This window comes from Monodon monoceros, unplaced genomic scaffold (assembly GCF_005190385.1).
Source record: "Monodon monoceros isolate NGI ecotype Baffin Bay Population unplaced genomic scaffold, NGI_Narwhal_1 Super_Scaffold_13, whole genome shotgun sequence".
In the NCBI taxonomy this organism is placed as follows: Eukaryota; Metazoa; Chordata; class Mammalia; order Artiodactyla; family Monodontidae; genus Monodon; species Monodon monoceros.
Genome location: NW_021703769.1, coordinates 71,346,554 through 71,366,636, shown reverse-complemented (window position 1 = coordinate 71,366,636; position 20,083 = coordinate 71,346,554). Strand labels below are relative to the sequence as shown.

General features: G+C 49.9%; 1 protein-coding gene across 4 annotated transcripts in view; it reads right to left on the bottom strand.

The window, feature by feature from the left end:
* Positions 1-3,426: 3,426 nt before the first annotated feature.
* The window catches only part of ITGAX (integrin subunit alpha X), a 20,009-nt gene continuing 3,352 nt past the window's right edge, over positions 3,427-20,083 (bottom strand). For 3 of the 4 annotated variants that reach the window (XM_029221375.1, XM_029221376.1, XM_029221378.1), the window contains 24 exons: positions 18,814-19,222; positions 18,413-18,566; positions 17,958-18,108; positions 17,681-17,754; positions 17,386-17,515; positions 17,133-17,275; positions 16,842-16,982; positions 16,544-16,753; positions 14,224-14,354; positions 13,934-14,091; positions 13,637-13,791; positions 12,792-12,923; positions 12,630-12,703; positions 12,278-12,419; positions 9,312-9,428; positions 9,139-9,218; positions 8,965-9,048; positions 6,841-6,919; positions 6,623-6,730; positions 6,429-6,512; positions 6,112-6,225; positions 5,889-5,990; positions 5,510-5,620; positions 3,427-4,978 (listed from right to left, as the gene is read on the bottom strand). In XM_029221375.1, the coding sequence (XP_029077208.1) occupies positions 4,880-4,978; positions 5,510-5,620; positions 5,889-5,990; positions 6,112-6,225; positions 6,429-6,512; positions 6,623-6,730; positions 6,841-6,919; positions 8,965-9,048; positions 9,139-9,218; positions 9,312-9,428; positions 12,278-12,419; positions 12,630-12,703; positions 12,792-12,923; positions 13,637-13,791; positions 13,934-14,091; positions 14,224-14,354; positions 16,544-16,753; positions 16,842-16,982; positions 17,133-17,275; positions 17,386-17,515; positions 17,681-17,754; positions 17,958-18,108; positions 18,413-18,566; positions 18,814-19,222 (3,182 nt within the window). In that variant the 3' untranslated portion in view covers positions 3,427-4,879. The remainder of the gene's footprint in view (positions 4,979-5,509; positions 5,621-5,888; positions 5,991-6,111; positions 6,226-6,428; positions 6,513-6,622; positions 6,731-6,840; positions 6,920-8,964; positions 9,049-9,138; positions 9,219-9,311; positions 9,429-12,277; positions 12,420-12,629; positions 12,704-12,791; positions 12,924-13,636; positions 13,792-13,933; positions 14,092-14,223; positions 14,355-16,543; positions 16,754-16,841; positions 16,983-17,132; positions 17,276-17,385; positions 17,516-17,680; positions 17,755-17,957; positions 18,109-18,412; positions 18,567-18,813; positions 19,223-20,083) is intronic. The other variant, XM_029221377.1, reaches the window with a different exon arrangement.

The following is a 20,083-nucleotide window of genomic DNA, read 5'->3' as shown; positions in this document are numbered from 1 at the left end:
GGTTCCGAGAATTGCTTGGTGATATGGAAAACCACACACACACACACACACACACACACACGCATGCACACCATTCAAACTGGGGTGCTCAGAACCGTCAAAGCTATACTTAAAAAATAATTAAACAAGGGTGCGCCTGACCCCCCATGGATGCCACAACTGTTGGACTGTGGGGGCCCAGCCTAGGGCAGTGCTGCGGGGCCGCTGATCCCTAGTGCTCTTATTGACTGTATGTATGGACCACCCACCCTCCAGCCCGGGGCTGCTCAGGCCTGGTTGCCTTCATGGAGGAATCCTCCCCAGGAGGGCAGAGATGGGTGCTGGAACCTTAATTCCTCAGCCTCCTGGGATTCGGCCAGCCAATGCTCTCTGTCTCAAATACTGTGCTGTGAGTTGTTTCAATAAAGAGCCCCCAGGGCTGAAAAAAATAATTAAACAACACATTTAATATTCTCTTCAAATCAGTGTGAGGGAGGATATTTTTACAGCCTTTCACCAGAATGATCTGTGCTTGCCTCAGTAACAGAGGCACGGACACAGGTCCCCACAGCTTAATTTCCGCATCCGGTGGGTTTTTTTCTTCTTCTCCTACTATTTATTTTGATTGAACAAGAAAATCCTAATTCGGAACTATAGGTCAATAGAATGGCTGCATGTGTTGACAGCTGTGCATGATAATTCTAGATTTCCAGATAAAACATGAACACCTAAAGTCATAAAAAAGTCTCTCAGATGACTTTTATTTTTATTTTATTTTTTATTTATTTATTTTGGCTGTGCCGGGTCTTAGTTGTGGCACGTGGGAGCTAGTTCCCCAACCAGGGATTGAACCTGGGCCCCCTGCATTGGGAGTGTGGAGTCTTACCCACTGGACCACCAGGGAAGTCTCTCTCATATGACTTTTAGAGTTTCATCAGGTGCTAAGTTGATGAACATTCCAAAGAGCGGAGCTTGAGTGTTGGGATTTAGGAAGAGCAGCACTGGATTCCTAGCTCTCTCTTTGATTGCATTTCCTCAGACTCTGTGCTCTGCTACAGCGTTAAGATGTAGTTTTGAATCATGCCTACCACGGTATTATTTGTTATTTGTTTTTCTCTGATGAGTAAAGAACATCTTGAAGTCAGGGCAAACACAAAAGTGCGTAACACAATTTGGTCTTAAGAAATCCCAGTGGCTTTTCCTTCACCTTGAAAATTGTGATATTTTGGCCTTAGGTTTAAGCTATTTAAGATACTAAATAATATATTGCTGAAATGTGAAACTTGAACAAACCACTTGAAATTTTAAAACTGGGTTTATGGTCATCATCAGAGTCTGATAAAAATTCTTTGTCTCATTAGCCGTTTAAAAATCGCATGGAATTACAGTGGAATGCTACTGTACAATAAAAAGGAATGAAATATTGGTACCCACAACAATATGGATGAACCTCAAAATCATTATCCTGAGAGAAAGAAGCCTAACAAAAAGTAGCAAATCCTGTATGATTCCATTTACAGAAAATCTTTTAAAAATGCAAAACTAACATATAAGGACTAAAAGAAAATCAGTGGTTGCCTGAGATTAAAAAGAGGCATAAAGTTGGGAAAACTGGATCTCTACATGCAAAAGAGTAGCAAGGGCAATCCAGCATCCTTGGCAATGTGCCATCCCACTCGGGCACTATAACTGAAGGGTTCGTTGTTAGGGCTCATATCCGGGCTACAGCAACAGCTTCCTCATTGCCAAGGATGTTGGTGCCCTCTGAGCCGGGACGTGGAGGACAGTGAGGACTGACTCAGGCTCTTGCAGGCACACCCAAATGTCTTTCCACATATCCTGACCCCACAAGTGCTTATTTATGATCATCTGCCCCTCAGCTTCCCATTTTCTAAGCTATAAGGTTAATCCCTTTAGAACAGCCCAAATGTAAGTGCAAAGTGTTAACGGCCAGAGCTCATGACTGGTCACCAGGCAAACCTCTCTGAGTTCAGCCCACTGGTGCACCCCAGCCAGACCCATCTGTATACCAGGCATCAGCAGGCATCTCCCCCACTCCCTCCTTACAGGCCACAGGGGCAGGATTAGGGGCAGGAGAATTTGGAGGACAGGGTGTCCCTCTGCTGCGGACGGGTGAGCCCTTTTGTCAACGTGAGAGTTAGCGCCAGGCAGAGGTGGGTCGGTGACACATGTTGTCAACCTTCCCCGTCAATAGGAAGGGAGATTCTTACCATGATTGCTGTTCCTTCATGAGAGACTCCACTTGGACGAGTGCTGTGTGCACTGCTAGGAGCTCGTGCTATATGCAGGTTTATTGGGTTTCTACACCCTTCTAGAACTGGGACCAAAATCCTAGGGGTACTCCCTCCTGTTGTCTCTGAGGCTGTGCCAAACTCATACCCCCCAGAGTCACAGACGCATCTAACTCCAATGGTAGTCCTGCTTGGGGGATGCCTAAAGCTTTAATCTGCTTCACCAGTGTCTTGCCTTCTCAAAGGCGGCTTGTTGCTCTGATCCCCTGTACCACACGTGCCCTTCCTTTATCAGGCAGTATAAGGGACGGAGGCACTGTGCAGGGTGAGGAATACAAGTCCTCCAAACCCCAAATCCTACAGACACTTGTGCTTCCTTCCCATTCTTAGAGGTTGGATAGACTTGCACCTCATCCATCACAGCTTCTGGGACAGTGTGCCCCTTCCCCCAACAAAGGAGTCCCCAAAACTTTACGGCAGTGCCTGGGCCTTGAATTCTCTGTGGGATCACCACCCATCCTCTCCCTCACACATGTTCCAGCAAAGTCTGCAGAGTGTCCTGAGCAGAGGCAAGTCTTCCTATGTTAATATTCTATCATCAGTGTAGTGGGCCCGTTTTACTAACGTGGGGAAGGAGAACAGGAACAGGTCTCGGGCTACCATCCCGTGACATACGGTGGGGCTGTGCAGGTAGCCTTGGGGAGCACTAGAAAGGTTCACTGTTGCCCTTCCCACGTGAAGGCAAATTGATCTTGAGACTCAGTGGCCAAGGGTCTACTGGACCTCTTGTGTGAAGGCCTTTTATATGCCTTTATGTACTCTGTGGGTTCCTGTTACTTGCAGCCAAAAGCAATCTTCTGTGGAGACATTAACCTCACTGCTGGTTCTGTAAGCGTCTTCGAAATTACGTGACTCGCACATGCTTTTGCTATCAAAGTAACTTTGATTTATGCCACTGGAGTTTTTCTGTCTTCTCTGCCTTCCGTGATGAAATTAATTGATTTTAGATGGGAAAGTGATATGTTGCAGTTATTCTAAGAAACCTCTGTTGCTTTATGTGAGAGGTCATTATACTTTGTTTGAAAATGACACAAAAGCTTTGATAGTTTCATGGTACGATTTGACAAAGTTTCATAATGGACAACAGCCTAGGAACAAACAGATACCTGACCCAATAAAATCCAATTTTCAGCTGGTATATTTTCTAGATAGATTTTAATTTTTTAGCTCATAATCACTCATCCCAGCATTCACGCATCCGTACACTCAATGTGCACTAGAAACTTGTTCAGTACTGATTTTGATGACATTATTCTAAGTTGCAGCAATTATGTTTTATTGATTTAATCGCAACTTTTATGCTTCAATGAATAATTTTTGAGCCATTGATCCTTTTTTTTGATTTGGAGATATAATACAATTAGATAGCAATCCTGAAAAAATGCAAATATAATGCAGGGGAGCAATAAATCATGAAGGAAAATTATGTAAAAATAGCACCCATTGCCTGCATGTTAGACAAGAGCCCCCTGCAGTCCTTGGAGTCCAGGGACAAGCTTTAGGAACACAATTATTAAGGGTATAACAGGGTTTCTGTGAAAGTCACCAGCTTCAGATGTGTGAGATACGTGGGTTTAAAACTGCTTCTTGCTTTTTTTTCCTCTAAAACATAGCACTTAGGAGACCATTGGAGACTGCCACAGGATCGTGGAGCACCTTTTGAGAAATAATACTCTAAAGCCCAATCCTCATAAAGTCTAAATGGAGCCCGGCTTGAGGCAATTTCATCATAATTGGTCCTTCTGAGTTCCAAAAGCTTCCAAATCCTAAAGGGTTTTGGACCCTGTGATGGATGGGGGAGATAGTTTTGCGACAGAAGGGGATACAGCTGACCGTGTCACCTCAAGTCACATGGTTAACTGCCTCCCCTTCTGCTTTTCTAACTAAAACGTCCACGTGGCCCAGGCACCTCGGTCGTGGCAGCAGTGGGATCTCTCCAGGGCAGGGAATGGCCTGCTGTGTGTTGACTCCCGGGTCAGCACAAGGCACCACTTTGAGCGTTATGCTGAGATGGGTGGCATAATAATAAGAATGACCTTATTGGGGGCAGCACATCTCTGATAGAGGACTTCAAAGTGCTCTCCAATCACTAACCATATGCAGACAATGTTCCATTCAATACATCCCAGGGTTTTTAAGAAACATCTGTGTATTGGTTCACAAGCTGAAGAGTTCAGAAGTTACACTGCGAGTAATGGGAAGCCACTGAAGATGGATGAGGATGAGAGCCTGGTTCAGAACTGTATTTTAGGAAGACCATCGATGGTTAGTGGATGAAGGGAGACTGGAGCCTGAGGCTATTGTCCATCTATTTCTAGGTAGAAATTCCAAGTCAAGTCCTCAGGAGAGGCATGTCAGGGATCCTGTCCTGGGATTTCCAGTTGGAGCCTTGACAAGACCAATGGCCCTTCCCAGGCTAGGTGCTTTGTTCAAACACACTGCATCCTCCCGAAGAGAGAAAGCAGCCTGATGCCAGCCTCCCTCAGTTGGAATGTTCTTCCCCTCAGGCCTGACTTGGGTGAAAGTAAGAAGGCCAGGGAACCTCTCAGGGAAGAGAGCAGATACAAAGGAGAGCAGGAGGTAGTTTCTTACTGGGCAACTTGGGGGTCTCCTGTCCCATCTTCTGGAGCAGTCTGTCCATTTGCTCCCTCCATCATTTCCTTGTACTGACGTTTGAAGAAGCCAACCTGTTGGGGAGGAAGGAGAAGAAAATCAGGAAGTCCAGTGGAAGAGAGGAAAAGAGATGATGGGGAGGGGGAGCAAGCACCATTTCTGGAACCCTCCTATGTTCCAGCACTGCACTAGGAACTTTATACAAATTGTGTCATTTAGACTTTGCCACAGTTCTGTGAGCTGGGTAGAACCACCTTCAGAATGAGAAACTGAGACCGAGCATGGACCAAGCACATGCCAATGGTCAAGGAAAGAATCATCAAATCCAAGGCTGTGCTCTCATGTTCTAATTTGTGTTTAAGGGAAACATATAAAGAGGTGGAGAAGAGTGAAAAAGAAATGGAGACAGATTAGAGGAGGCTTGAGAATCAGATAGAAAGACATGGGGTCAACTGGGGACTGGTTATGTCACAGGTGGGAAGGGATCTCTTACATGCAGTGACTTAGGAAGAATGTGTGCCTGACTCCATGGTGAGTCTTTCTTACACTGTAGAAAGTGTGGTACCAAATGCTGGTGGTGTCAGGAGTGGGATGAAAACACTCACCTTGTACAGTATGGCTGTGATGAGAGCCAGCAGCAGCAGTCCTCCCACAGAGCTGCCCACAATAATGGGGATGGGGTTATAGACCTCATACTTCTCCAGCACCAGCTCCATCTGGAGTGGAGATGACTCCATCAGAAAGTATCAGGACTCTTGCTATCCCAGACTCCTCCCAGGTCCCCTTTAACTCCCTCCCCTTCTTCATCAGGCTCTGCTCCAAGAAGTGAGATACAGAAGGATTCATGGGCTAAGGGACAATTGTCCTGCCCAGGGACCTCCATCCTTCCTCCCTCCAGGCTTGCAAGCCCCCCACTCAGCATCACAGATTTAGCATCAGGATCTCTCTGATCAGCCTGGTCACTGCCTACCACACGGTCACTACCTGGGCTCTCAAAAATGCCTCCTGTCCTGGAAGCTGGGAATACACGGATCTGTTGAATGTGATCTCAGCTACACTCACAACCAACACCTTCTTCTGCAGTGTCTGCAAAAGAGAAGGGGAGGCTGGGAAATAGCTCTGGGGGGGGCTCGGGGTTAGAGAAATGCCCTGGCTTGAGGCGGGCACAGACACATCAGGCCCCACCTGAGTCTGGGAGGGGACACACCTGGCTGACCCAGCCGAAGCTGAGATTTCCTTTCAGGATGAAGTCAAGTTTCTCCTGGATGCCGAAGGAGCGGATGTCACAGCGGAACCTCAGGCAGGCAGCAATAGAGCAGTCCTGGGGAAGAGAACTGGCATCAGGCCCGAGAAAGGTGGGTTTGAAGGTAGAAGACCACATTCAACTGTCTGATTTGAGGGGAGCAGTCACATCTGAGCTCAAGCAGGCTGTTCAACAGACATCCATTTAAGGTAACATGCATTCCTGAATTAAATTCATCTGAAGTGTGGCTTCCAGTGGGGGACAGCCCAGAGCCCTCTCACCAGGACAGGCTTCTTCTGAAAGTGGGTCAGGAAGTCGGATTCTGTGGGCACTGTTCTCTCTGAAGAGCACTGAATGGATGGGTTCTAGGAAAAGGCACAGGGAGAAAGCATGTGATGGGGTCATCAGGGATTCATGAGGACCAAGGAATCCAGGGAGAGGGCATTAGTGGAGGAGCCATACAGTCTTTGAGTACCTGAGGGTGGAGGACCTCCATATCCTTCCACACGGTCAACCGGTTCAGCTCCACGGGCACTGAGAAGTCAATGCTGACAGGCAGGTCCCTGTGTCCCAGGTTGTTCACCTGCGCGGAGGACAGTGAGGGCAAAGGTCATGTCGAGCCCCACATCCCTCCCGAATCTCTGGCTCCCGGGCCCCTGCCCCAGCCCACGCTCCTGAGTCACCATCACGTGCCTGGTATCTGTGCTGAGCCCCGCTGCTTTCCTCCTCCTCAGAGGCTGAGAAGTTGAGGTACTTGGTGGATTGTTCATGGCTGAGGGGAGAGGAGGCGTGGGCGGATGGGAAGTTCCCTTAGGGCCTCCTAAGGAGGCTCTGGCTGGGAGCATGACAGGACAGGTCGTCAGAGGCCCCTGGGGTGGTCTGGAATGAGGTCTGTGGCTGATCTGGGGTAATGGGAGGGTTTAGGGAGCAGGGCTGGGCTTCAAGCTGCGTGCAAGGTTCTTGCAGAGGTTGCCCACATAGGAGACCGCCAAGGCGGCTGGGCTGGGGGTGCGGTGACAGGGACTGAGAGCTCTGACCCGGGGGGAGCGGGGGCCAGGGTCTGTCCTCTCTGCGCCTGGGTTTTCCTTCCAGGCCTTCATGGACACGGAGGATGCCGGATGGGCAGGTAGGACACAACAAAAGTTTAGGGAGACTCAGGCGGATGCTGTTGACAAGTGTCTACTGGACCTGCCCCTTCTGGTCTCCCAGAGGCCTTCCCTGGGGCCCTTCTCTCCTGTTTCCTCAGCTTTTCAAGCCCGCACCCTCGACCATGAAAGTGCAGTGTCCTAACCACTGGACCATCGGGGAATTCCCTCCTCAGCTTTTCTAGACCTGAGGTTTGGAGGTGAGGGTGGACCCAACACAGACTCTTCCCTGGGTCTTAGTGTAACAACACCTTGAGGCTGCCTAGGCCCCTCTGGAGACCCAGTGGCCAGCCTGGCCCCTCGCTGGGTGGCTGCTCTCACTTCTGCCCCACCCCCCTGCCCCACTCTACTCTTTGCATACCTGCCCTTTACCTGTACCATTCAAATTCTAAGCCCCACTCCGACTCCAAAGTCTCATCCCTCCTCTGTGAGGGGCTCAAACACCCCAGCCTTGTCCTGGGGGCCCCTCGGAGTGCCCCGACCCACAGAATCACAACTGTAGAATACAAGTGTAGAGTCACACACACCTAGGCATGGCATGTCCTGCTTGTGGGTCCTCTGCAAGCAGGTGTGATAACCCCGGTGCTCACACCAGCAAGCAAGCTCCGAGCTGACAGCTGCCTGGGCTGCTGAGAGCCCCCAGTGTGCAGGTGTGAAGGAGAGTGTGAAACCCTGGGCAGAAGGAGGTAATCCAAGGAGGCCCGTGGGCAGAACTAGCAGGGGAAGGTACCCAGGCTAAGCCATGTGGGCCTGTTTCACACCACGAGTGTGTGGATCTCACAAAGGCAGGGGCTTATGTCTGGTGTTGATTACACATAATAGGGGCTCAATAAATCTTTGTTGAATGACAAATGAATTTATGGAAAGTAACCACAGCACTGTGCCTGGAACATAGCAGATGCTAGGAAGGTATTTGTTGAAGGAAGGTATCTGCTCAAGCTCTTGGCTTGGCTCCTTAGTGTCAAACACCATGTGTACCCCTCTTTGGGCAGCATTTAAGCCCTTTTCCTTTCATCCAGCTTTTCCCTGATCCCCAGTCTCTGCAGCCAGCAGGTCACTTCCCCCTGTCCTTCCCAAAGGAGACTGGGAAAAAGGGGAGGGGTGGTTCTAAAAGCCCTGCAGAGTGTAAATCTGTTCCTTGTGGTGAGGAATTGTCCTGCCCAGATGCCAAGGCTAAAGCGCAATGCCATGGACACTTCAATGTTTAGCTGAAGCCTCCCCTGCCAGGAGACCCTAGTGTCCCCTCGCCCCCTTGAAAACTCAGGTAGCCTCAGGAGACAGAACCACAGGGAGGCCCCTGATGAGATTCTTCCTTGAATCAGGATAACCTTGCTCCCCAAAAAGGCTGTAAGAACCTTGAAAACAGGGTCACATCTCGTATGTCTTAGGGAACCCGGGACAATCTTGAGGCTTTTAAGAAAGGCTCCTGAGAACTGAAGCCTCTGTTAAACGTAGGATGTAGTGATAATAATATCACAATTACTATGATCGTCAATAACCCACAATAAGCACTCGATGATTGATTAGTAAGTGCTGCTAGCAGTGTCATCTACCGATTGAGGGGGTGGTGATAAAACTTAAATATCACAGATGTTCAGCTGCTGCAGCGTGAGAGCTCCCCGAGCCCCACAGAGTGATGGAGGAGGAGCCCTTGGAGGTCGTGGCGTGGTACCTGCTGATCATGGTGTACACGGCGTACTTCACCGGGAGCTCCAGCCGGAAGGTGGTCTTGCTCATCTTGGGGGCGTTATTCTCACTGGAAAGGGAGGAGGATCCCAGCTGGCAAGTTCCCCAGAGGAGGAGGCTGAGCGGGACGGAGCACTGCCCTGGGCCTGGCCCAACTCACCTGCTTACATTGGCTGCAAGAAGCAGCCGGCCTCCCAGCATGGCCGTGGGGGAGACGTCAAAGGTGGCCCTGAAGGTGATCTGAGGAAGAGGTAGGAATGGGGTGTGGGGGAGGTCACCGAGGAGTAGGACGAGGCGGGGGTAGGGGAGTAGGGGGGCAGAAGCAAGGCTCACCTGGGCGCCCTCACGGAAGATTAAGTTGTTGATGCTACAGCTGGCGCTGAGAGTACCCTGGCTCCCGGTGGGGGCACTGTCACAGGTCAGGCGCAGGGCACGTGACTGCAGCTGGTTCTAAGGAAGCACAGATGAACCAAGGCCGGTGAGCATTTGCTAGTGTTCCAACGAGACTCCATAAACTACTGACAGTTTCCTGAATCTACCTTAAGGTTATGTTTCTTAAAAAAAATCTTTAAACACTATCTGGTCAAACTTCTTCCTAATGTAGAAATCCCAGATTTATTAGCATTTCTTCCTTTTTTTAAAATATCTTTATTGGAGTATAATTGCTTTTCTTCCTTTTATTTATGGTTCTTTTTAAAAGGTTGTACTATGAAAATTTCAAATATACTCAAAAGTGGAGAGACTAGGTAAATCTACCCAAAGTCCCCATCACGCAGCTTAAATTATCAACATTTTTCTACTCTTGTTTTATTCAGCTATTCTCCACTCTTTTTTTTTCTTTTCCTGATTAATTTAAAGCACATTCCTAACATCACATACTTTCATCTTGAAAGACTTCAGTGCGTATCACCAACAGACAAGGGTATTTTTTAACATAAGACAAGACTCAACAAATCATACTCAACAAAAGCTGATCCCTAAGATCAGCTAATATCCAGGTCATGTTCTGTCTTCCTAGATGGTCTCCAAAAATGTTACATTACAGTTCATTTTTAAACGCAATATCCAACAAAGGTCCACGCATGGCATCTGGTTGATGTGTCTAGAAGTACCTCCAGTGATAGGGTGTTCACCCCTCACACAGCTGGAGTTTGCCACTTCTAGTGTATTTCTTCACGCATTGATCAAAATATGCTCCCATTGGGAAGACTAGCTTAAGAGAGACATGGGAGACCAACCAAACATTATGTGCAGACCTAGTTAAGATGTTTGTTCAAATAAACCAGTTAAAAAATATTTTTGAGACAATTAAGGAAATTTGATTATGGTCTAAATACCAAGGAATCATTCATTTCATTGGGTGTGATAATGGCTATGGGGTCACGTAAGATGTCCCTACTGTCCATAACAGTGAAATAGGAAGGTGTGTGATGACAGGATGTCTGGGATTGGTTTTAAAATATTTGAGTAAAGGGAAAAAAAAACAGGTGACATAAATGTGGTGAAATGTTGATCATTGTTGAATCTGGGGGATAATTTTGGGGGAGGTTTGTTGAACTACTCTCTTCTTTTGTAAATGTTTAACATAATTTTTCATAATAAAATTTTTGTTAAAAATCTGTTTCTCTTTGACTCCCTGTGGTCCTAGTTCTGTCCTCTAGAACAGGGATTGCCATATGACAGTCCAGCACCAACTTTTATAAATAAAGTTATATTGGCACACAGCCATGCTCATTCATACACATATTGTCAATGGCTGCTTTCACCTTACATCAGCAGAATTGGGAAGATGTGAAGACACTCTGTGGCCCACAAAGCTGAAATATTTACTATCTAGCCCTTTATAGATAAAGTATACCAAGCTCTGATCTAGAGTAAGCAATAAATCCAACTCCTTCTTCTACAGAGCAGTATTTTATTTTATTTTACTTACTTTTTTATTTAATTTTATTTAATTTTATTTTATATTTTCCACACTGCACAGCTTGAGGGATCTTAGTTTCCCAACCAGGGACTGAACCCAGGCCACGGCAGTGAGAGCACCGATTCCTAACCACTGGACCACCAGGGAATTCCCCAGAACAGTGTTTTAAAGTATTTGAAGGCCGAATCATCAAAAAATCTACAAACAATAAATGCTGGAGAGGGTGTGGAGAAAAGGGAACCCTCTTGAACTGCTGGTGGGAATGTAAATTGATACAGCCACTATGGAGAACAGTATGGAGGTTCCTTAAAAACTAAAAATAGAACTACCATATGACCCAGCAATCCCACTACTGGGCATATACCCAGAGAAAACCATAATTCAAAAAGAGTCGTGTACCACAATGTTCATTGCAGCTCTATTTACGATAGCCAGGACATGGATGCAACCTAAGTGTCCATCGACAGATGAATGGATAAAGAAGATGTGGCACGTATATACAATGGAATATTACTCAGCCATAAAAAGAAACAAAACTGAGTTATTTGCAGTGAGGTGGATGGACTGTCATACAGTAGAGTCTGTCATACAGACTGAAGTAAGTCAGAAAGAGAAAAATAAATACTGTGTGCTAACACATATATATGGAATCTAAAAAAACAAAAAATGGTTATGAAGAACCTAAAGGCAGGACAGGAATAAAGACACAGATGTCGAAAATGGACTTGAGGACACAGAGAGGGGGAAGGGTAAGCTGGGACAAAGTGAGAGAGTGGCATGGACTTATATATATGTTACAAATTTTAAAATAGATAGCTAGTGGGAAGCAGCCACATAGCACAGGGAGATCAGCTCGGTGCTTTGTGACCACCTAGAGGGGTGGGAGAGGGAGGGTGAGAGGGAGACTCAAGAGGGAGGAGATATGGGGATATACGTATATGTATAACTGATTCACTTTGTTATAAAGCAGAAACTAACACACCATTGTAAAGCAATTATACTCCAATAAAGATGTTAAAAAAATAAAATAAAGTACTTGAAGGCCAAGGTATGTTTTCCTTTAAAAGAGGAATATTGATAGGATGTGGACTACAAAGAAATGTAAAGCAGGGTCCTTGCTCTCTTCACATTAGCAGCCTCCTGGGAACTCATTCCTGATGGTCATTCTTAAAATGCAAGCCCAGAGTTGAACACAGAATGAGCCAATGCATGCCCCAGCCAACACAACCACATCCACCCAACCACGATCAGCCCAGCCCTCTTGGTTTACAAGAGGCTGTTAAACAACGGAAGCCCTGCCTGAGCCTTGAACCCAGCACAGGAGTCTCTGCTGATCCCCCGCCATCAGCCTTTCCTTCCCCAGAGAGGACAATACCTGCCCCCCTGCCACACGTCGATAAGATAGCCCCGGCGGGTAGAAGAAGGTGATTGTGGTTCCATAGGAGTCCTCTCCATCATTCCACACTCTCACTTCCAAGTTCAGCTCCAGGTTACTCCCCACAATCAGGGTCTTCAAGCTGGGTGTTGGGGTAGAGGGGAGGAGGTGATTCTGTGACTGAGGCTGGAAATGGTGTGGGGATGAGTAGGAAAGCAGGGGAGAGATGGGGACAGGATGTCTGGGTCCAGAACACTGGGTAGAGATGTTAGGGAGAGCCAGGGGCAGGAGTTCCGGGTTCCAGGAAGGGGGGATGGGGGACCAGGGGAGGTCTGAGGGGCTGGACGCTCACCCTGAGACCCCAAAGGAGATGCCAAGGTCGTCCTGGCAGACGTGATCGGCACCACAGTTCTTCTCAAAGGGGAGCTGAGAGTGAAGGGAAAGCAGGGTTTTCCCCAAGATCTGGAGTCCACACCCTCCACCCGCTCTGGAAGAGCCCAGCACCAGGACTCACAGAGGCCGTGAAGTATCTCTGGGCATCCACTGCCAGCATAGGCTTGAGGTTTCCAAAGCCAGAGACAGGCTTGCCCACTAGGGAGAAGTTGAGACGCAAGATGATGGGGGTCACCGAGTCCTCCACACAGGCCTGGTGAACGGACATTGGAGGGAGCAGTTGGCTAAGAAATGCACCATCGCAGCCACTAGCTGGGTCCCATCTCCTCATCCGTAAAATGAAGTAACAGTGGTACCTACCCACCCCCCATAAATGCTCATCCATAGGATTCTGCGTGCAGAACCTCTGCTGTGGTTGTCCTTGGTCTTGAACATCCTTCCCGCAGCCTCCCACAGGCTCACTTACTCTACTCAGGGTCTCCCCAAACTGCTCCCGGTGACCCCCGACCCCCTCTCTGTCCTCTTCCCAGCTTTATCTCTCTTCATAGCCTTCATCACTACCTGACATCTATTATTTAGGAATCTGATCACTTTTGATCTTCTCCCAGAGCTCCCCCTGGGCATGATTGTTTTGTCCACTGCGGGGTCCCTGGTGACAAGGACAGGGCCTGTCTCAGAGGAGGAGTTGGATAAAAGAATCCCATCCCCATCGCCCCATGGCTCTCTGAAGCAGCCGTACCCTTTTTCCTGAAATCCAGCCGTGTAGCCTCTGGCAGATGAAGCCAACCTCATCCATCCATTCACTCACTCACTCCACCAACATGTGTCAAGTACCTCAGGTACCTCCTGCATTCCATGTGCCATGCTGGGGCAGAGCGAGGACCAGAACACACCCGTTCTTTCCCTGCCCAGTCCCCTGACAGCCTCAGAATGGCCTCTATTCCCAGGACTCTGAGGCCCCCTCACCGGCAGGAGCAACCTCACGGGCTCACAGTGCTGTGTCAGCCCCAGATCTCGAACACGAGTCAGATTCCGAGTCCTTGTCTCCTCGAAGACAGCACGAGGACTCAGGCGGCCAGGGTCAAGGGTTAGGTCAAAGGTCACAACGCTTTGGAGGTTAGCTGTAGGGGAAAGCGGGGAATAGAAAAGGCTGAGAGAGTGAGGAACTTCCCAGCTGGGCAAGGGGCAAGGTAGGAGACAGGAGTCCTGGCCTTGGAGACTCCCAGGGTCAGGGCATCCTGGGTCAGAGGGGAAATAACTCACCCAGCCGGTTCTTGGGACTTTGAGAAACACGAAGGCAGACAGTGGCCTCACCCAGAGACTGGGCAAAGGCCAGCTGCTGGTGGCATTCATACACAGACCTAGTGATCTCTGGAGGTGTGATGTGGATGTTTGCCCACACCCTAAGCACAGGTCTCGTCCTGCGGGCAGAACACTGAGCTGAGGACAGGCCCTTGGTCCCGGGAGGACAACCTGGGAGGGCAGGTAGGGAGGCTGGTGTCCTAGGCAGACCCAGGACCACCAGGGGAGTGTCTGGGGAAGGCTGTTCTCACCTGAGCAGCAGCGCGTGCCCCCAGGCCCCCACAGCCAAGTCCACCAGTCCATCCATGGTGAGGTCCTGACCCCCACTCAGCGACTGCCCAAAATACTGGAGGCTGGGGGAGAACTGGGCGCCTGTGACCCGCTGGCCAGAGAGGGAGAGGCAAGTCAGGTTGGGGGTGATGGAAACAAGTTGGACAGAAGAACGAGAGGAGCAGGGAGCTGGGGGTATGGGAGACAGAACGAAGGGGTGAGCAGTAAAAAGACGTCTCCAAGAAGTGCCTAAAGAGAGAGGCGGGGATGGGAAAATGGTGACGAGAGACAAGGGAAGATTTCTAGGACAGAAATGAAGAAGTGGAGATGGAAAGACTGGCCTGGTGACCTGAGTTTTTTCACTCACTCAGCTGGTTAGTCTTGGGTTCTGATTTTGGCTCCTTCACTTATGAGCCATGGGACCTTAGGCCAGGAGTCAGTCTTTCTGTGCCTGTTTCCTCATCCCTCAGCTGGGATAGTAACACCTCAGAGAATTAAATGAATTAATTCATGGAGTTCTTAGAACCACACCTGACGTATGGTCACTAGTCAGTAACTTACTATTATGAGTATCAGGGCTCCAGCCCTAGCCCCCACATTGCAGATGGTGCCAAGGCCATAGGGCCTTTAAGAGGCCAATTCCAGACTTGAAATCAGACTCTCTGACCTCATGCCCAAGACCCCTTTTTGCTCTCCGTAGCCACCCTGTCCCTTCAGAAGACAAGGTGGGACCAGGTCGGGATGGGGAGGGGCTGTGCCCATATGCAGATTCTACGCTCCTGGACCACCTGCCCTGTGGGTCCCTCCCCTTTTATTTACATGGCTCCTGTAACGACCAGTCCCTTTAAGAATATGCCCTTTAAATCTCTGGGCACTGATGGGACTGGCAGACATTGAGAGTAGTAATAATAAAATGAAAGAGAAATTTACCAATTACCAAGGAAGAGGGGGTAGAAATAGTGCAAACACAGCCAGACAGCCTTGTGCACAGGAGAACTGATCTCACCACCATGTCATCCCCACGTCCCTCATTTTCCTCTACACCCCAGCCCCTGACAACCACTAACCTCCTTTCTGTCTTTATGGATTTACCTATTCTAGACACTTCATGTAAATAGAATCATACAATATGTGGTCCTTTGGGGCTGGCTTCTTTCATTTAGCATAATGTTTTCAAGGTTCATCCATGCTGTAGCATGTGTCAGTGTTTCGTTCTTTTCATGGCGGAATAATATTCCATTGTATGGGTATACCACATTTTATTTATCTGTTCCATCAGTTGATGGGCATTTGGGTTATTTCCACCTTTTGGTTATTATGAATAATGCTAATATAAATAATCACGTATAACTTTTCTGGTGTGGTCATGTTTTTAATTCTCTTGGGTGGAACTGTCAGGTCATACAGTAACTCTGTGTTTAACCTTTTGAGGAGCTGTTTTCCAAAGTAGCTGCATCATTTTACGTTCCCGCCAGCAGTGGATAAGAGTGCCAGATATTCCACGCCCTCACCAACACTTGTCATCTGTCTGTCTGATTCTAGCCATCCTAGTGGATGTGAAGTGGTTTTGATTTCCTGACAACTGGTAACTAATGATGTTGAACATCTTTTCATGTGCGTATTCGGCCTTTGTATATCATCTTTGAAGAAAAGTCTTTTCAGATCCTTTCCTTAGTTTTTAATTGGGGCTTCCTTAACTTTTGCCAGGGGAAGTAGCCCTCCCTTCTCAGAGAACCCTGCACCCTTGGGTGAAAGGCTCCTGCCTATGGGCATTTGGCAGGATTACTGATGGCAGGAGAGAATAAAGTCATGGCATCCAGGGAGATGAAGGGGTGAGTGGACAGGCAGACTGAGGCCACCAGAACTAAACTGACTGGCAAAGGGGGGCTCCAAGAGATGGAGCATTGGGTTAGAGTCAGGAGGTTGGAACCTCCCTCATCATCACTCTTGATCCACTATAAACCTTGGACAAGTCCAGGCACTTATCTTCTCCATGCCCCAGATTTCATCTCTAAAATGCGTTTGCTAATGCCTGGCCTATGTACAGTGTAAAACTGCTGGGGGACTAAAAGGCTTGGGTGGAGAACCCACTCAAGTATCAAGTCACCATGCAAAGCAGAGAATGGATCAATGTTTCCATTTCTCAAATTCCACAGATTTTTCTTACTGTCTACTAGGTGCTCAGTGCTGGATAAAAGAGATAAGATAAGGGAAAAAAGAATTTTCCAGGCAGCAGTGTCAAAGACAGGGAAAAGCCTGGAGGAGGTTGCTGTGGCAACAGCAACAATGACCAGGCCTCACCTGGCTGTGGGCGGGGCTGATGCCCAGTCCCGAGGTTCCGTGAAACAGGTAGACAGCACCCTGGTTCTCCTGCTCTCCCGGGGCCCCAATGGCCACGTCCGTCAGCCTGTCCCCGTTCACATCCCCCAGCACCGTCAGAGCTGCCCCAAAGCGGCCCCAGGGGTGGCCTTGCTCCCCTCGCAGGACAGCACCACACTGCCACTTAGCCCTCTGCAGAACACAAAGAGTGTCAGGTCCCACCCCAGGCGACCCCTCCACACCCAGACCCCGCCCAGCCCGAGTCTCACCAGCCACTCACCCCCCGAGGAAAGGGGCACACGGACACCTGCCCGCCCCGGCTCTGCTCATAGTAATGGGGGGCCCCGATGAGGACCAGGTCGGAGCCGCCATCTCTGTCCACGTCCACGGAGCTGAGGGAGGCCCCGAAGTAGGAGCCGATCTGGAGAGCAGAGCGTGGAGTCATCCTGCCTACCCCTGCACCTGCTCTGGGCCAGGTTCCGCCTCTCCCCAGATACCGGCCCCTCCCTGCTGGGCCCCACACCCCCTTCATCTCCCTCTCTGCCCCTGGAGACCCTCCTCCACACCCAACCTGGGTCCCTGTGACTTCAGCCTTCGGCCTCCATTGCCCGGACACCTGGGTGAAGATGAAAACCTTCCCGGTGTGCTGATGACGGGGGGCTCCCAGGACCAGGCTGTGTACCCCCTTCCAAATGGCCAGCTCTGTGGAGTAACCTGAGGGGACCAGGCCTCAGCACAGAGGCTTCCACTCCCCATCCCCGGGCCCCTGCCCTTCCCAGGCAGCCCGTCTCCCGCCCGGCCCTCCGACCACAGCCTTGCCTCACCCAGGTAAGAGTCACTCATGTCTGCGTGCTCCTGAGACATGTTGATGAAGGTGGGGCTCCTATTTGGGGGGTACAGGAAGGCACCTCCAGACCAGCTGAAGCTCCCCACGGCCCCCAGAACTGGTCCATCCTGGGAGGAAAGGATTCCAGAGCAGGTGGGAAGAAGAAGAAGACAGCCTATTCCGAAACAATGCCTGCCGACGGTTCCACCCACTCGCCTGATACTCACTCTTGCCTTCCCTCCTCCCATCTCTGCCTCACCCTACATCAGTGGCCTGAAACGGGCCCCACTCACAGGCATGAACACAGCACTGAAGCCCTCCTGGGACATCTCCATTTCGAAGGAACTACTGCTTATAGTCTGCGTACCTGGGGAAAAGCATGACACCTAGGATTCATGGGGAAAGACAGGCTTTGCCAGGTTCAAGAAGGATCTCAGCTTTAAGAGGATCTCATGTGGAGACTAATACCCAAAGGGAAAGACTGGCCCATGACATAGGAGTCCAGGTTCTAGAAGGAAAAACATTTATGGGTGAGGGCTTCTGAAGTGGGTAGTTCCATCTCTGACTTACCCTCAATGGCAAAGATCTTCTCTTTCAGTTGGTTTTGAATGTCTCTCAAAGCATCAAAGTTCTCCACTTTAAATATATGTTCATGGGAGGGCTTCGATGCGATGTCCTTTAATTCTTGCCAGGAATGTATATTTTGAAAAGCCAATCCCACCTGTCCCCAGCAAAGACCAATTCAGTGAAAATAATCATAACTATAATATGCCTGCTGGGTGCTGGGATCCTCCAATATAACCCTGCAGGGTTAATATTATTACACCCAGTGTACAGGCAAGAAAAATGAGGCCCAGACAGCCTCATCAAGGAGCTTAGGGAAAGGATGAGGATACCCCAGGCTGAAACAGAGTTTTCATCCTGAAGTAGAAGCTGAGAGAGCTGGGGTTTCTGTCCTTGAAAGGGAAGGTGGCTTAAGAGGACGCGAGGGGAGGAAGCAGTGGGAGGGCATCCCCACATCCTACCCCGATTGCATAGCGGATGACGCCAGCAGCCTCAGCACTGGGAATGACGTCCTTGTAATCCAGAGGGTCACGTTTTTTCTGCCCATCGGTGATGACGATGAGGATTTTGGAGGCATCTTTTCGGGCCCCATATAAGGCACTGAACAGCTGTTCTCTGTCAGAGAAGATGAGGGTCCAGAGGCCAGTGAACAGAGCTGCTGCTTAGCCTCTGATGCCTTTGTGAGAACAAGGAGATTCTGCTTCCTCTGTGATGCCCCCATCCCACCCAGAGGCTCCCGGCTTGGTGAGGAGACCACAGGCTGAACTCCAGTACTCATCTCTCCCTTCCTCTTGGAGACAGATGCGGCCCAAAGGAAGACCCAGATGCTTTGGGGGAAGACCTGGGAGGAGCCAGGACTCACGTGACCATCTTGATGGCTGTGGCCGTGTACGTGTACCCACTCAGCTTCTGTACGGAGTTCAGCAGGCTTAGTGGGTTTGAGCTGGCTGCGAAAGCTTTGAAAGTGAAGTGCACCTGGAACTTGTCGGAGAACTGCACCAGGGAGAACTGGGGGAACCACACAGGGCTGGGGGCTGGGCCAAGGCACCAGAACCCTGGGGTTCCTCCCACAAGCTTCCCCTGGGGAGGGGAGGGCGAGGGGGCGGCTGCACCCTTTCCTTCCCTCCCCTGAGAGCACACCTGGGAGCTGGGACTCTGGAACTGGCTCATCATAGCCTTCACGAAGTTCAGCATTTTGGCAAAATTGGTGGAGGAGATGCTGCCTGAACCATCGATCAGGAAGGCAATGTCCTGCTCCTGCCTCGGGCACTCTGGAGAAGGAGGTGGCACCAGTCCCCCGAGGGACACTCCCAAAGCCCAGGCCTCCTGGCCACGAGAACCCACCCTCCCAGGGGCTGCCCTAACTCCTGCCTAGAGCAGGGCCCTTTGGTCTCCTGAAGTCTCTAAAGAGGACATATCTGTGATTCAGTTGCTCACAACTGGTTGATAAAAAAGTAACAATTCCTCCAATCCAGATGGTGAGAGGCTGGGGGCCCCTCCTTCTTCCTCGGCTGTCTGTGCCCCGCGCCCTGACCCTACCCCACCTTCTCCCCCAACATGCCCCCCATCCAGCACTAAAAGGACCTTGCTCCAGCCCCTGGCCCGGTACATCCCCAGTTGGTCAGCACCAAACTGTACTTTTGCTAAATATTTTTAACGTCATCCCTGGTAACAGCGGCACACTGGTCCTATGCTGTCCTCAGCTTCCATCTGGACCCCACTCTCCTCAGAGTGAGCGAAGAATCTGTCCTCAGAAGCGGAAGCTCTCCTGGCTTGGCTTGCTCAGGGAGATTCCTATCTAGCTCCCAGCTGCCCCCTTCTGCCTCCAAGGCTTCCCATCAGAGAGAGGGGTGTCCTGATGGTAGCCCAGGCACCCGTGGATGAATCTAGAACCTAGGAGGTGCTGGGAGGGGCACCCCATTCAGGCCCCCAGACGTCAGTCTCCCCAACGGCCTGAGTGTGAATGTGAAACCAGGGAGGGGCCTCGGCCTGCCCCGGGGTGGGGGGGTCTGAAAAGCTCACGTTCCACCTCTTCATCCCCCTTCCCTATCAGCACCAGGGAAGCTGGGCCCTGTGCCTCAACATGCACACACACACACACACACACACACACACACACACACACACACACA